The sequence below is a fragment of the Melitaea cinxia genome, chromosome 19 (assembly GCF_905220565.1).
Source record: "Melitaea cinxia chromosome 19, ilMelCinx1.1, whole genome shotgun sequence".
Lineage (NCBI taxonomy): Eukaryota > Metazoa > Arthropoda > Insecta > Lepidoptera > Nymphalidae > Melitaea > Melitaea cinxia.
In genome coordinates, this window is record NC_059412.1 from 245,117 (window position 1) to 259,272 (window position 14,156).

The 14,156-nt window shown below is 38.4% G+C and overlaps 1 protein-coding gene across 1 annotated transcript in view; it reads left to right on the top strand.

Annotated features, from left to right (window-relative positions):
* Nucleotides 1-13,808, top strand: part of LOC123663030 (kinesin-II 95 kDa subunit-like) — a 37,456-nt gene extending 23,648 nt beyond the window's left edge. The window contains exons 8-13 of the mRNA XM_045597771.1: nucleotides 10,091-10,255; nucleotides 10,598-10,734; nucleotides 11,033-11,185; nucleotides 11,703-12,024; nucleotides 12,886-13,324; nucleotides 13,692-13,808. Coding sequence (XP_045453727.1) covers nucleotides 10,091-10,255; nucleotides 10,598-10,734; nucleotides 11,033-11,185; nucleotides 11,703-12,024; nucleotides 12,886-13,324; nucleotides 13,692-13,808 — 1,333 coding nt within the window. The remainder of the gene's footprint in view (nucleotides 1-10,090; nucleotides 10,256-10,597; nucleotides 10,735-11,032; nucleotides 11,186-11,702; nucleotides 12,025-12,885; nucleotides 13,325-13,691) is intronic.
* Nucleotides 13,809-14,156: the final 348 nt, after the last annotated feature.

Genomic DNA, 14,156 nt, shown 5'->3' on the forward strand with positions numbered 1-14,156 from the left:
TAAATAAGATTAATGTCCCCCGCTATATGACACTCTCTCTCATGACCATTGGTTGACTGGAAGAGATCTCTTCTAGGGATAAGTCCACCTTTGCCATCAACTATATATGTAATTTTCTGTATATTCTGTTCTTAAGTGCAATAAAAAGTATATAATAATAGCAGTATACTCGTAGTTAATGAATTTCGATATACATTCTTTTAGTACCAAGCTAAAGTGTAGTAGTTCCATCGACAATTGCAGAAGGTGACACACCCCAAATACATTTGCGATTATTAGGTCAAGTCGACTATCTGCGACCTTTACCCGAAATCTATGCTCGCGCAATTGATTGTGTATCTCGCTCCTGCATCTAACGATTTATTTCTAACCTCAATTTTGTTTTAAAACTGCAACAATTTCGGCAACTATGACTCCTTTGTTAAAACTAATTTTATAATGGATTTATTAACATATGAAGTGGCATCGTCTGCGACACTCGTTAAGTTAAGAGGCGGTGGGCGTGCTCTCATCTCTAGCGGTGACGCAGCACCGGCGCCTTCGGGACTCGCCAATATCGTAGCGACCTTCGCTCCCGCGGAACGTATCTGCTTCGCTACATTACTCCGAGGACGTAGTGCGTTTGTCTCGTTTTTCTCTCTCGGTCGAGTGTTTTTTGTTGTGCTTCGCGTGTCGCTATGAATCCTTGGTTGGGCAGCTGGTTCGATGACGATGATTTTTGGAATAGGTAAAGTAAAGACAAATAATTACATATATTATAAATGAAAACATATTAAATAAAAAGTCTAATTTATACTATTATAAATTTTGTTATTTGATATTAAAAAAGCTAATACAACATTGTAACATTAAGATTTCAGTAAATGTCAGTGAATTGCATGATAAAGTCTACACTGAAAACAAATCTCATATTACTAACTTCATTGGTAGAAATTACAAATAGAGATCAATATGTCAAGAATGTGTTTGTTCTATAGCTGTCCTTGCCCTTGCGCCCTTTTTAACTCCATTACTTACCGTTTATAGTCACCTCCGTTTCAGCCCACGCCTGACGTAATCCAAATATGACTGACTCACATGCTCAATTTTCGTTGTTGACCTAAGATGATGCTTTAGTAGAAACATGATTCTCAATGAACCAAATTAAACGAATAGTTCATTCCTTAAATTTTCAGCGCATTGATAAAATCTATTAAGCTGCCGGTCCGGTTGTTATCATAATTATAGGCAACTGCTAGCGATCTTTATGGATGTTACAGGCTGAATAAAATCAAGTGAAGCAAGCTATAATCATTACAAACTTACGAAGATTCAAAAGAGTCTATATGCGTTTAATTATTTTGTAATCTTAACTCTTAAGTAATTCGGTCAACAGGACAAAACCTTCCTAAAGTTTTTGTTAGTAAATAGGTAAACGGAGCTAGGTTAACCTTCCTAGGTCTGACCTTAAGGTAACGATTACAGATGATTACGATAACGACGCTACACTGTTAAACTCGGTCGTTATTTGGTTTAGTACGAACTGCTTGTAGTGTTTGATTATTTTTTAATCGAGGTATGAAACCATAGCGTGAGCCTCTAACATGTTAGCTTGTACTGTTTTTTTTTCTTAGTTGTTTTTTTTTTATTGGAACATTTTACTTAATACGAAAATGTGTTTAATAAATTAACTAAGCACGCAAGTGACGACAGCGACAAATGGAGTTATCGAGACCTAAATAATGTTTGGCTTTTTAGGTACCTACATTAAAGTTTCTCTGATATGTTATGCTCATCTAAAACCTTATTTCTAAACTTGGATCTTAATCTAAAATATATTATGCCTTCTGAAATATTATCAACGACACACACCAGTAACAAAAAAAAGCGTTTGGTTACTCCTTAAATACGTGGGATTCTTTTATTCAATATTAGCAAATAAATGTAATGAAAAATAATGTGTGAAAAATGCACTTGAATGAATAGCAATAAAGCATGCAATAAGAAAACTCGATAAAAAAATCTGTGTCAATAATTTAACACTTGCTTCTTGGAATTACATTTATTTCATTAAAGGGCTCGAGGTCGCTCTACTTATAAATGTACGTTCTTAGCGCGGCTTTAAACGCATTTAACTTAATCACCTGTGTGTGAGCAGCGTGTGTAGAGCACCGATATGTGTCATCGTGTCACGTGTGTCGGGTTGTGTCGTGGTGTGTCGCGATGTGTTGTGTAGCGTCACGGTGTATTGTGTCGTGTTGCAATGTGTTGTGTCGTGTCGCGATGTGTTGTGTCTGCGGAGGGCCAGCAAGCCGCAAGCAATAGCCGTGGAAAGTCATCGGCGCGGTTTTTCAGGCGCAATAAGGAAGGTTGGTCGAGCGTGAAGGCTGACGTTTTTCACTGAGCCTTTTACTATTCAGTCGCAGTCTGTTTGAAGGAAATATGTTTCTAGAATTTTGTTGTAATTTATTTTATTACTACTTGAGTAATTAAATACCTTAGAACCGTTTTGCTTGCAATTTGCAAAACAATTCATCACTTTTGCATTTGATATTTTTAAGTTTTCATGTGTTAATAATTGTAACATTAAAAAAAATCTAAAGAAATGAAATAAAGCCCAGCTATTATTTAAGAAGGCATTGTTGCGATGCATCGCTGAGCGGAGCGCAACGCGCGGCCGGCGCTTCACGATGTACAAACAAAACAAATACGAGCGAAGAAAGTTTGTAACATTCTGGATTGACTAAAAAGACTTTAACATTGCTTTTATTCGCCTTTTTGTTGTGTAAAAAAGTGTATCACCAAGAGCTGCCAATTGATCGTTCATCAATATTTATAGCTACATTTATAGCGCGAAATATTTATCAACTAATCCTGCGATACTTCTCTGACGTAGCGATACTATTATTATTTACTACCGTAAGCTCCTGATTACGATCCGCTTCTGCTATCGCGTAGGTACTTACGCGTTTAGCTCTAATTCAGTTGTCTAAAGGTCAACAGATAAGAACAATTAATTAATTAACTTACAGAATTTAATTTGTTTTTAGGTTTTATCACAGAGATATTTTTTTTCGTATAGGTATATTTATGTTGTTATTTGTATTATTTTCCATCAGACTAGGTATTTATGATCAATTATTGGATTAATTTCTAATAAGTATATCCTTCTACTGCATAGAGAAAGAGGCCTATGCCCAGCCGTGGAATGTTACTGGGTGAATTGATCGATAGACTGATATTTAAAAAATATTTTTGATGAATTACTTTTTAAATTATTTTTATCAGTAATTAATCTCATTTAGTTTACTTAATACATTTAACATATTCAGTAATTAATTTCGTTTAGTGAAATTACTTTTGTTACTTTTTTCATTTACCAAATTCTTAACTTGAAAATCATTTCTTTTGATCTATAAAATTGTAAAGAGCCACAAAACGGAACCCTAAATTTATAATAATGGCTCAGCGAAAAAGTGTTTCAATCTACAAAAAAGTAATAATATTATGTTGTTGGAATAACCAAGTCACGCGTTTTCTGTAACATCATGCCTATTGTAGTGTTTGATGTTTTTTATGAGTAGGTATTGTAATATTAATTTGAAACTGACATTTGGAATTTGTACGTACATATTACTAGTGTATAAAAAATACGTTATTTTAAATTAATTGCACCTCATTGTGAAGACCGCTCTTCCCCTAAGCATATTGTAGCAAAATGTATAATTCTATGGAAATTTAATTTATTTTCTTACACGAAGACGTCCTAATGTTGAATCAGAATACCGAAATACGAAACAGTGCTGAAGTCTTGTGATAAAAATAAAGAGTGATCCTCACTTTAAATCATTACGTCATAATCTTCAAGCTTAAAACTTTAATCAAAATAATTTTCCAATTATGAAAATATAACAAAATAATCAATTCTACAAATTCAATCTCACGAACTTACCAAAATTGTCTCTTGATAGCAAAATAATTAGAAAATGTGGAATATCAGTAAAGAAATTTATAATATATTTTAAAAAATCTAAATTTGGCAGATACGCATTTGGCCTTCGCTAAGAGTCAAGGGCGCATCTACAGCGTTCGACCGATAAACGATAGTCTTCTTTCATTATTGCGCGGGACATTCACGAAGCTCCGTTGACCGTCAGCCGCGCGCGTAGGAGTGCACCCACTGCGCGCGACATAACTGACACTTCCCGGCTTCGACACTGCTGCCATTACTATCAATGTACTAACCCGTACAGAGAGCTAATATATATAAGATAATATATATTTCAAATTGTGAATCGAATCAAATAAATAAATAAATATTAAAGCCGTGTTTAGACTTAAGACAAGTACGGCGCACCTAAAATGAATTCATCGCTAGCTTTAGTAAAATTGTTATCATATTTGAAGTATATATATTATAAAAAATAAATTAATAAAGTAAAATAAAAATAAGAACACTTATATTTTTGTAAAAAATGAATTGACATCATTTGAATTTAACACGTTAATAAAAATACGTCAATGTCATACTTATGTCATAGATTAATGTATTTATCGATATAGTATAACAATAAAAAAATTGTAATGTTTATGTGAATTATCAAGTTTGTTCAAGGTCTTGTTTATCAAATCCTTAACTTTTGTTTAAAATCCTCAAGAGTCGGGGTACTGAAGTACTTATTCCTACTATTTGCAGTAATGTTCGATTTGTTAAGCCTTGTAAATAAAATCGAAACTTCATAAATATTGTTTACCGAGAGTTGTCGAAGCGTTAAACAAACGCGTGGCGCAAAGTTAAACAATGATTTGTTTATAAATTTATGCATATTTGCGTAAGTTAGTAAGACGTCGAGAGGACAAATCCACAACATGCTACGGCTATTGACAGCAGGTGTTCCGAACGACATCTTGACGTCAATGGCTAAAGATTTAACGTTATCAATGGGTGGTTTATAAAGCGACCTGCGCTGTAATTCAAAACACACTGAAACTGTTAATAAAATATATGGTCATTTCTTTAGTCTAAAGAACACCTGCGCTCTTTTAAAATAATAAAATCTTGTTTTTGTCAATTTATTATTGATTTTTCCTCCTTAATTTGTGCACACCTAACCGCTGCTACTGTATCGTGTCCAGTACCCAAAGGTTATCTGGAAGAAATCGCTATTTAGCGATAAGATCGCCTTTGTACATCTTGTATCTTTCTTTATATGTGTCTGTATTTCGGTGTACATTAAGAATAAATAAATAAAACCTTAACATTCTGTAAACTAAGTATTATTAAAGAGTACCTATTCAATAAGTGTAAACTCTATTTACTTAAAGCTCCGCTATTGACAATTGTGTACATTTGATAATTTCGCAGATGTTCTATTATTGCCGCTATGATAACAAACCATAAAAATAAATTTAAAAACAGGAGTCCTCAATATATGTACAAAAACGCTGTCAAGGCTCAATGTTACAAAATATGCTTTGTTAAATACATACTTATAATAAGTTGGTACGAAACTCTTTGTGTGGGAGTACGATTCTCATTTGTCATTTTTTTTAACTTCGTTTAATCAAGTCATGAGGTCATTTTGAACGGCGTCTTAGTTAATTTTGTCACTATAAGAAATAAATATAATTGTTTGCTCGCAAACGACAAAAAATCGACTTAAATATTACAACGCAAGTACGTAACGTTAACAAAACAAAACCTAAGAAAAAATAGTCGAGCCGTTATCAAGGATTACTCCAAATGTAGTCATTAGATCTCTATCGAGTTTAAATGGGAATGCAAAATACCTTTACATATTAAAGAAATCATCGAAATCACCCAGTCAAAATTTCAAAAAACAAAGTATAAAAAAGCCAAACTTAAAAAATACAATCGAATTGAAAACCTCCTCCTTTTTTGGATATGGGTTAAAAAAACAGCGAATATGTCGACGTGACTTTTGTAAACTGTTGTGGTAGATCGCGCAGTGAACCAATATTTGCGGACGTTTTATTAACCGACTTCCAAAAAAGGAGGAGGTTCTCAATTCGACTGTACTTATTTTTTTATTTTTTTTTATGTATGTTACATCAGAACTTTTGATCGGGTAGAGCGATTTCGACAAATTTTGTTGTAATCGAAAGGTGGTGTGTGCCAATTGGTCCCATTTAAATTTATTTGAGATCTAACAACTACTTTTCGAGTTATATCTAATAATGCGTTTTTACTTGACGCTTTTTTCGTCGACCTACGTTGTATTATACCGCATAACTTTCTACTGGATGTACCGATTTGGATAATTCTTTTTTTGTTAGAAAGGGGATATCTCTAGTTTAGTACCATGATAAGGAAACCAGGATCTGATGATGGGATCCCAGAGAAATCGAGGGAAACTCTCCAAAATCCGCAATAACTTTTTACTAGGTGTTTCGATTTTGATAATTTTTAATTTAATGAAAAGCTGATGTTCATTATGTGGTCACATTTAAATTTTATCGAGATCTGATAACTACTTTTTGAGTAATCTTTGATAACGCGTAGTTACTTGACTATTTTTTCGTCGATCTACGTTGTATTACTTGTCGATGTAATTGAAATCGGTTTTTTTTTTCGTTTGTCTGTAAACACAATTATTCGGAATTGATTGTTAAAATGAAGAGTTTTATACATGTCATTTGTTTGTTACATGCAAAATATTTCAGTATAGTAGATTTAATTACTATGCCTTGGTGTGTATATGATTATTCATATTATTTTCATTCACTAATACTGAATCACTGATTCTATGAAGCAATCTGCTTTGTTTGTTACGTAAAGTAACATATATATTACCTTTTTTATTGTTCTAGTTGTATCGCTTAGCAAAACTAATGCCTTAAGAAACGTTGACAAAAGTCTCGTCGAACTTTGTTTAACACTTTGTAGAGACGTTTAATTCTCTGAAATTAAGTATGTTAATATTCGTTTTGCGGCTGATGCGCTTGCGGTTGCGGGTTTGACTCCCGCACATGGAAAAAATTTGTATTAGTCATACCGAAGTTTGTTGAAGTGTATTGTATGTGTTTCCGGATCCCCGACAGGAGTTTATCTTAGTGGCGGCCGTTGAGTGTGAGGCGTTAATTTAATAATTACAAATTAGTAACTCCACTATGCGCCACCCTAAAATCGATTATATTACATAATCGATATCGGTTTAATTTCTTAAAAGATACTCTTTTCTAAAAAAGAATGTTTCGAAAACCGAAGACTAGAGACCAACATTTTGGCATTGCACCTTTACTCGCCATTTTTTTAATACATTGAAAATCTGTCGCGTAGTTTGAATGGAATGCAAACTTAACGAGGACGCGGACAACGAATTCAATGTCTACAATTTAGATAATCAAACTGCTATCAGTCGCGATAAAGTAAAATAACCCAAAATCAAAAACAGCTTTATTCAAATAGGCTCCAAGAGCACTTTCGAATCGTCATTTTACAAATTAAAACTATAATAATAAATTATTATATTTGTAGAAATAAAGCTACCACAGATTCGGAATGTAGATCCTATATATTACCTAAAAAGAAGCTTGTATAAATTTCATGAATGTTTTGATTACAAGCTCATACATACAAAGCCAATGACAGTAATGTCTACAGTAAATACATTTTAAATGACAACGACAACCGTTGTACAGCAACCGTACAAGGGCACTGAGTGATGTCGCTCAATTATTAAATAATATTCGATCAATACGTGACGAGTGTGACGCGGTCGTTCTTCGCTGTGATCACTCATACGACACAATGACTTCAGGACGTCATCGATCCTTAGGAAACATTATCGTTTTGAGGTTAACGATATTTACAATTATAATCTTTTGACGTTTTTCTTTTGATTACAATACTACCGCGTTGCTCTGACGCATTGTTAGTATATTTCACAGTAGGCAGAGGGAGGAGAGTACCTAAGCATACTTACAATTGAAAACGTAAAAAATTAAAACCATTAATTTATTTTTAAAAAAAGTTAACAGTATTATTAAAGTAACGCAAGTAGCTAATTATTATTACGTTATAATATATCGTAATACATTGTACTTAATAGAAGAAAAAGTGATAAGTCTTAATTTATTGTTTCTTTTTAAATTACTTCCTAATTTTTATTATTATTTTAAGGTAATAAAAAACATTTACCTCGTAATAAAATAAGGTTATTTATCGTAATACGCACATAGATGTGCGTTATTATGTGAGCGGGTACTTACGCACCTCGCTCCCCGCGGCATTCGGAGCAGAACGCCGTATATTTGTTAACTAAGTTTGTTAACATTACAATTATTTGCAATAACTATCTCTCATCAGTAAAGCAATAACAGCTGTCCCAAATTGCATTATTGCGTTACGTTTAAAATTAGTACCTATAACATTTTTGAATATCATATCAAAAATTGACCGCTCCAGCTCCTTCCTTTTTGATATGATTTTCAAAAATGTTTAGAATCCCTAATGTGTGGGTAACACAAAAATAAAATCGTACATAGTACCTATAAGTTTTCTACTGATATGAGGAAAATGGTTACAAAAATATCGATTCAAACTAGTTTTGATTAAAAATACCTAAGTTGGAAAAATCTATTTTGCAATAAAATACAAGGACTATTAGGCACCAAAGTCTTAGGGTGGTTTAGGTTTAGTGTCTGTTCAGTAGGAATGGTAGTTAGGTACGTACACTTTTCCTTATTGAGTAATCTATAGGAGAGCAAGGAGTTTCAGAGATTAATCACTAAAAAAATATAAATGGATGATCCATATGAATATAATTTAATATTTACACTTCATCTGCGTTGAATGTTCATACTTCTAATTTGCATTCGAAAGTACTACAGCTACTTGTTAGTCAAACTTATAACTAAAAACAGAATTTTTACTAAAAAAATTCAAATAGGTTTTAAAGACCCCGAGATTACCACGAACATTTTTTTTCTTTTTGTTTACCGGTCTTTAAAAAACGTTACAACCGGCAGACCTCGTTATTACGTCACGTGTTTTCATAGAGAATCAAGGCCCTGTAGGTACCTATAATAATTGTGTTGTAGTGACAATGGTATCGTAGGAAACGAAATAATCTATTACGGGCGGTAGCCCCACTTATAGAAAATTGTTTTAGTTCTGAAAAAAAATCATATAGAACTTAAATTGGTTTTGATATTGTTAGTTGTGCGATCGGAAATACTAATATCGGAGAGTTCTCAGGCCTCGGCCTCGACGTGCACTTCCGATGCTGTAGGATGTTAGGGAGATCTGATTTAACGTGCATAAAACACGTATTCGATGATGAATGACTAGAGTATGAGAATTAGGTTTATTAAAATAAATATAAGACATTTTTATTTGCTGTAAGTAAAAATATATGAACTTTTCTGAAAATGTAACTACAGTATACGGATTCACAAAGTGTTTCGATAGTTGCATAATATTAAGTGCCCTAAGATAAACCTCTGAGCACCTCGATCATTAAAAGTACTTAAAATACATGAGGCGATCCGATGAATACCTAGAGTACCTCACAGTATCCATATTTAGTACATTAATGAAAATAGAAACAAATGTCTCCTGGTACACCGGAACCTGGCTTTTGTTACACCTGGCGGTATTTTTGTAAGCTTACCTAAAAGTATAAAATGATTCGCTTCATCCGTTGGAGCTGGCACGGCTCACTTTCGGCGCACAGTTTTATACTGTTTCATAAAACGAGAAAGAGGTTTGTTTTATTATCGATAAAGCTAAATATATTCTGTGCCGAATTTAATATTTCTCCACAAAAAGACACTATTATCTTGGTCTGACTAAATCTGAGGTAGGGCACAGCAAGATTTCCTGCTCAAAATCTGGAGCAGGCTGACTGGCGAGTACCTCGACCTTACAGAACATCACAGCTAAATAATACTATTCGACTTGTTTTGTTCCTGTTGGTGAGTAAGGTGACCAGAGCTCCTAGGGGGGAATGGGAATAGGGTCGGCAACGCGTTTGCGATACTTCTGGTGTTGCAGACGTCTATAGGCTTCGGGAATCGCTTACCATCAGGTGAGCCGTACGCGTTTGCCGAGCTAGTTATATAAAAGCGCAACATATTTGGCTCGCAGCGTGGGCAAGCTGAACCTCGTGGACCTGGCGGGCAGCGAGCGGCAGCGCAAGACGGGCGCGGGCGGCGAGCGCCTGCGCGAGGCGGCGCGCATCAACCAGGCGCTCTCCTCGCTCGGGAACGTCATCTCCGCGCTGGCGGAGAACAGCCCCCACGTGCCCTACAGGTGACTGCCCTTCTGCTCCTTGCTCCACTAGCGAGACATTAACTGATTGAGTACTTGCTTATGCGATATTCTAGAACCACCACCTTTTAAAATAAAAAGTAGCGAGCACAGAGAGACAATTGTCGCAAAAAAATAGCGACTGTGTATCTGACTCTATTTATAATATCATATTTTAACAATTTTCTTAATAGAAAAACGTAGACGAAATATTGTCCATTAAATGTGCGTTATTTAAGCCGCCGACTCAGGATTTACATCCTAGTGGTAGCCGAGAGGATAAGAATCATTTAATCACACGCATTTGTTTTTTATTGTCTACGTAAGTGAATAACAAATTTTCAGAGACTCAAAGCTGACACGAATACTCCAAGACTCGCTGGGTGGAAACAGCAAGACGATCATGATCGCGAACATCGGTCCCGCCTCCTACAACTACGACGAAACCATCACGACGCTGCGGTACGCGCATCGGGCCAAGGGTATTAACATTTTGTCTACTATCGTAGTCCATATACTTAATCTAAATCGTACAAAGAACCCACCAGTTTACAAATTGTATATACTGTGGCACCAGAATTTATCATTTGGCTTCAATTTTGTAATAATTGAGAACTGGTGTATACAGCACACTCGATCTCGACCTCAACTCTTTTTAAATATCGAACAGATTTTCAATTACCTACCTACTAAACTTATTTGTATAGCCAAATACCTGTCGTGTATCAATGAATCGTGTCCGTCACATACTAACGACCTCGTTGTCTATTGCCATTTCAGCGATCAAGAACAAGCCGGTGCGTAACGAAGACCCGAAGGACGCCAAGCTCAGAGAGTATCAAGCAGAAATCGAGCGCCTGCGCGCGCTCATCGAGAGGCGTCACGCGGCCGAGCGCCGGAAGAGACCGCCGCGCGCGCGAGCCAAACATGAGCGTGAGTCCAGAGCATACTTAGTATTACTGATTATAATTGTAGGCACGGAAATAAATTAAAAATATTTCGCCATAAGGTACACCAACAGAAAGCACTATACTAACATAAAAATTAATAACAAAAAAAAAAAACGTTTAAAATGCCTTTCCAATTAGAGGGCGAATAACAACTACATGGAAAACGCCAAGACCAAAACTATTACTCGTACCCCCTTTTGGTGATTAATTTCTCCGCTGTTGCCATGGAGCGTTAAACCTTAGGTACTCTTTAGAACCTCGATTAAAATTCCGTCATTTTATTCACTTTCTGACTTGATTTAAGATGAAATGGGCAAAATGGCCTCTAATACCAATAGTGTTCGTAATTATATGGGTACTAATTCATTAACAAACAATATATTTCTTACGGGTTAAGTAATTGCAAAAGCCAATGCTCATACACACCGCGAACAATTATGTCGAAGGTGTGGATATTGTTGAGGCACTAAGTAACTTCTGATTTTTTTTTCTCTCAATAGCGGAAGAAGAGACAGCCAGTCTCGAAAGCGAGCACATCCTGGCGGAATCGACGATAGAACAAGAAAAAACGAAGACTGAGGAAATAGAGAACCAAATCAAAGCGCTTGAAGAGCGGTTGGTGCAGGGTGGCGGCGGCAAGGACCTCATCAACAATCTTAATGAGACACAGATGATCCTCGAGCAGCGAAACTTAGAGATTGCGGAGCGAAAGAAACGCGAAGTGGAAATGCAGCAGAAGATCGACCTGGAGGAGGAGACCACCGCCATCGTCACCAATACCTTCGCCACGCTGCAGCAGGAGGTAGACCATAAAACGCAACGGTGAGTACCTGGGTGTATTGTAGACTACTAAATTTTTGGTTCTATACGACTAGGTTGGCAAACAGGCGTACGGACCACGTGATAGTAAGCGGTTACACTAGTCTATAGACGCCTGCAACACCAAAGTATCACAAGCGCATTGTCAATCCTACCCTCGACTCTCCGCAGAAATTCTGGCCGCTTTACTCACCACAGGAACACAAAAAAATTACTAAAGAGCAGTATTACTTACCCCTCTCTTCCCGTGGGTGTCGTAAGAGGCGACTAAGGGATAACAAGATTCTACAACCACCTTGGAACTTAAGAAGCCGACCGATGGCGGGATAACCATCCACCTGCTGGCTTTGAAATACACAGGCCGAAGACGGGCAGCAGCGTCTTTGGTGCGACAAAGCCAGTACTGCGGTCGCCAACCCGCCTGCCCAGCGTGGTGACTATGGGCGGAGCACACGGGTTCACGTTGTTTTTGGCGTAGACTTGTGGAGACCTATGTCCAGCAGTGGACTGTATAGGCTGTAATGATGATGATGAGTATTACTTAGCTGTGATCTTCTGCAAGGTTGAGGTACTTCGTCGGACGGACTGCTCCATATTTTGAGCAGGATATCTTGCTGTGCCCTACCTCAATGAAATGGAACGAATTTAGAGATATATGACAATTATTTGACGACGCGTTGGCGTAGCGGTGATAGAACATTGCATTGGACGTTGAGCTGGCGGACGCCGGTCCGATCCTCGTTCATTCGTTGTTTGCCGCGTTCTAGACGTTTGTGCTCGTGTATGTGTGTTTCCGGACCCCCGACACGGGAAATTCCTACAGGGTGCCGTCGGAGGCTTTTATTGTAATAAATCGTGTAACAGGTTAAAGAAGTGCCTGTCGAAGTACGCGTGCCTGCGCGAGGAGATGGTGGAGCAGCGCGAGGCGCACGACGCGGAGCGGCGCGAGCACGAGGCGCTGCAGGCGGCGCTCATCGCCGAGCTGCGGCGGCGCCTGCTCGTGGCCGACAGCTTCGTGCCCGAGGCCGGCCGCTCCACCGTGCTGCGCCTGCGCTACAACGACGACGCCGACGCCTGGGAGCTGCCCGAGCACGCGGGCGCCGAGCCGCTGGCCGAGCGGCCCACGGCGGCGGGCGCGCGCCGGCCCACGTGCGCGCCGGCGCTGGCGGGCGAGCCGCGGCGCCGCGCCGACAACCTGCTGGACCTGCGCCCGCTGCCGCTGCCGCCCACCGCGCGCCGCTACGTGCCGCCCGCCCCCGCGCCCGCCCCCGCGCCTCCCGCCGCGCTCAAGGCGCGCCCGCCGGTGAGGACCCCGTCACACCCGACACGACTAGCGGCCATCCAGAGATTGCGTCACATGAATTACATCATTTTTCCTCGATCCTTGTCACAGCTTGTCACATTAATGAGACTCCCTCACCTTCAGAAACTAATTATTTTAAGTTAATCGTTAATAGGTAGCTTAGAATATCACGTTTTAATACTTACATGTGTTTTATTACTTTTAACGTGTTACGTAATTTATGGATGGCCTCTTACCATATATGTTTGTGACAAATTTTGCGTCGATATTTCTCTACAGTGTCTAGATGGACTTCAATTTCCATTCGATTCTTAAGTTCCCAAGCGTTATAAATATAAACTATACCGAGTCCTCCGAATGATTTCAGGCCACGGAGGTGGTGTCCAAAAAGGAGCCAGTCACAGAGAAGAGGCGGCTGTCGGGCGCAGTGCGGCCGCGCGCGCCGTCCGCGCTGCAGCGGCTGGGCACGGCCGGCGTGCGGTAGGGCGGGCGGGCGGTAGGGCGGTAGGGCGGGCGGGCCCGGGCCCACTGCTGATCAATACGTCGCCTTGTTGTACATTAGCGGTTATAGGAGGAGCGACTGTCGTGGGTCAACCTCGCTTCGTTATTTCCATCGTGTGAGACGGGAGGAACTTCCCACCAGAAAATTGTTCACGATTCGTTCGAAACTACGCATCCGAGCAAGCGCAGTCTTTAGTTCTTACTTTATGAGGTGGCAATGCAGTCGAGGATGTCGATGAAGTTGTATTACAATATTTTTATACGGTTACGATGATATTAGGAGTACGACATCGCTTATTACGCTTTGATACACTGCTGGTCAGTCAGAGTG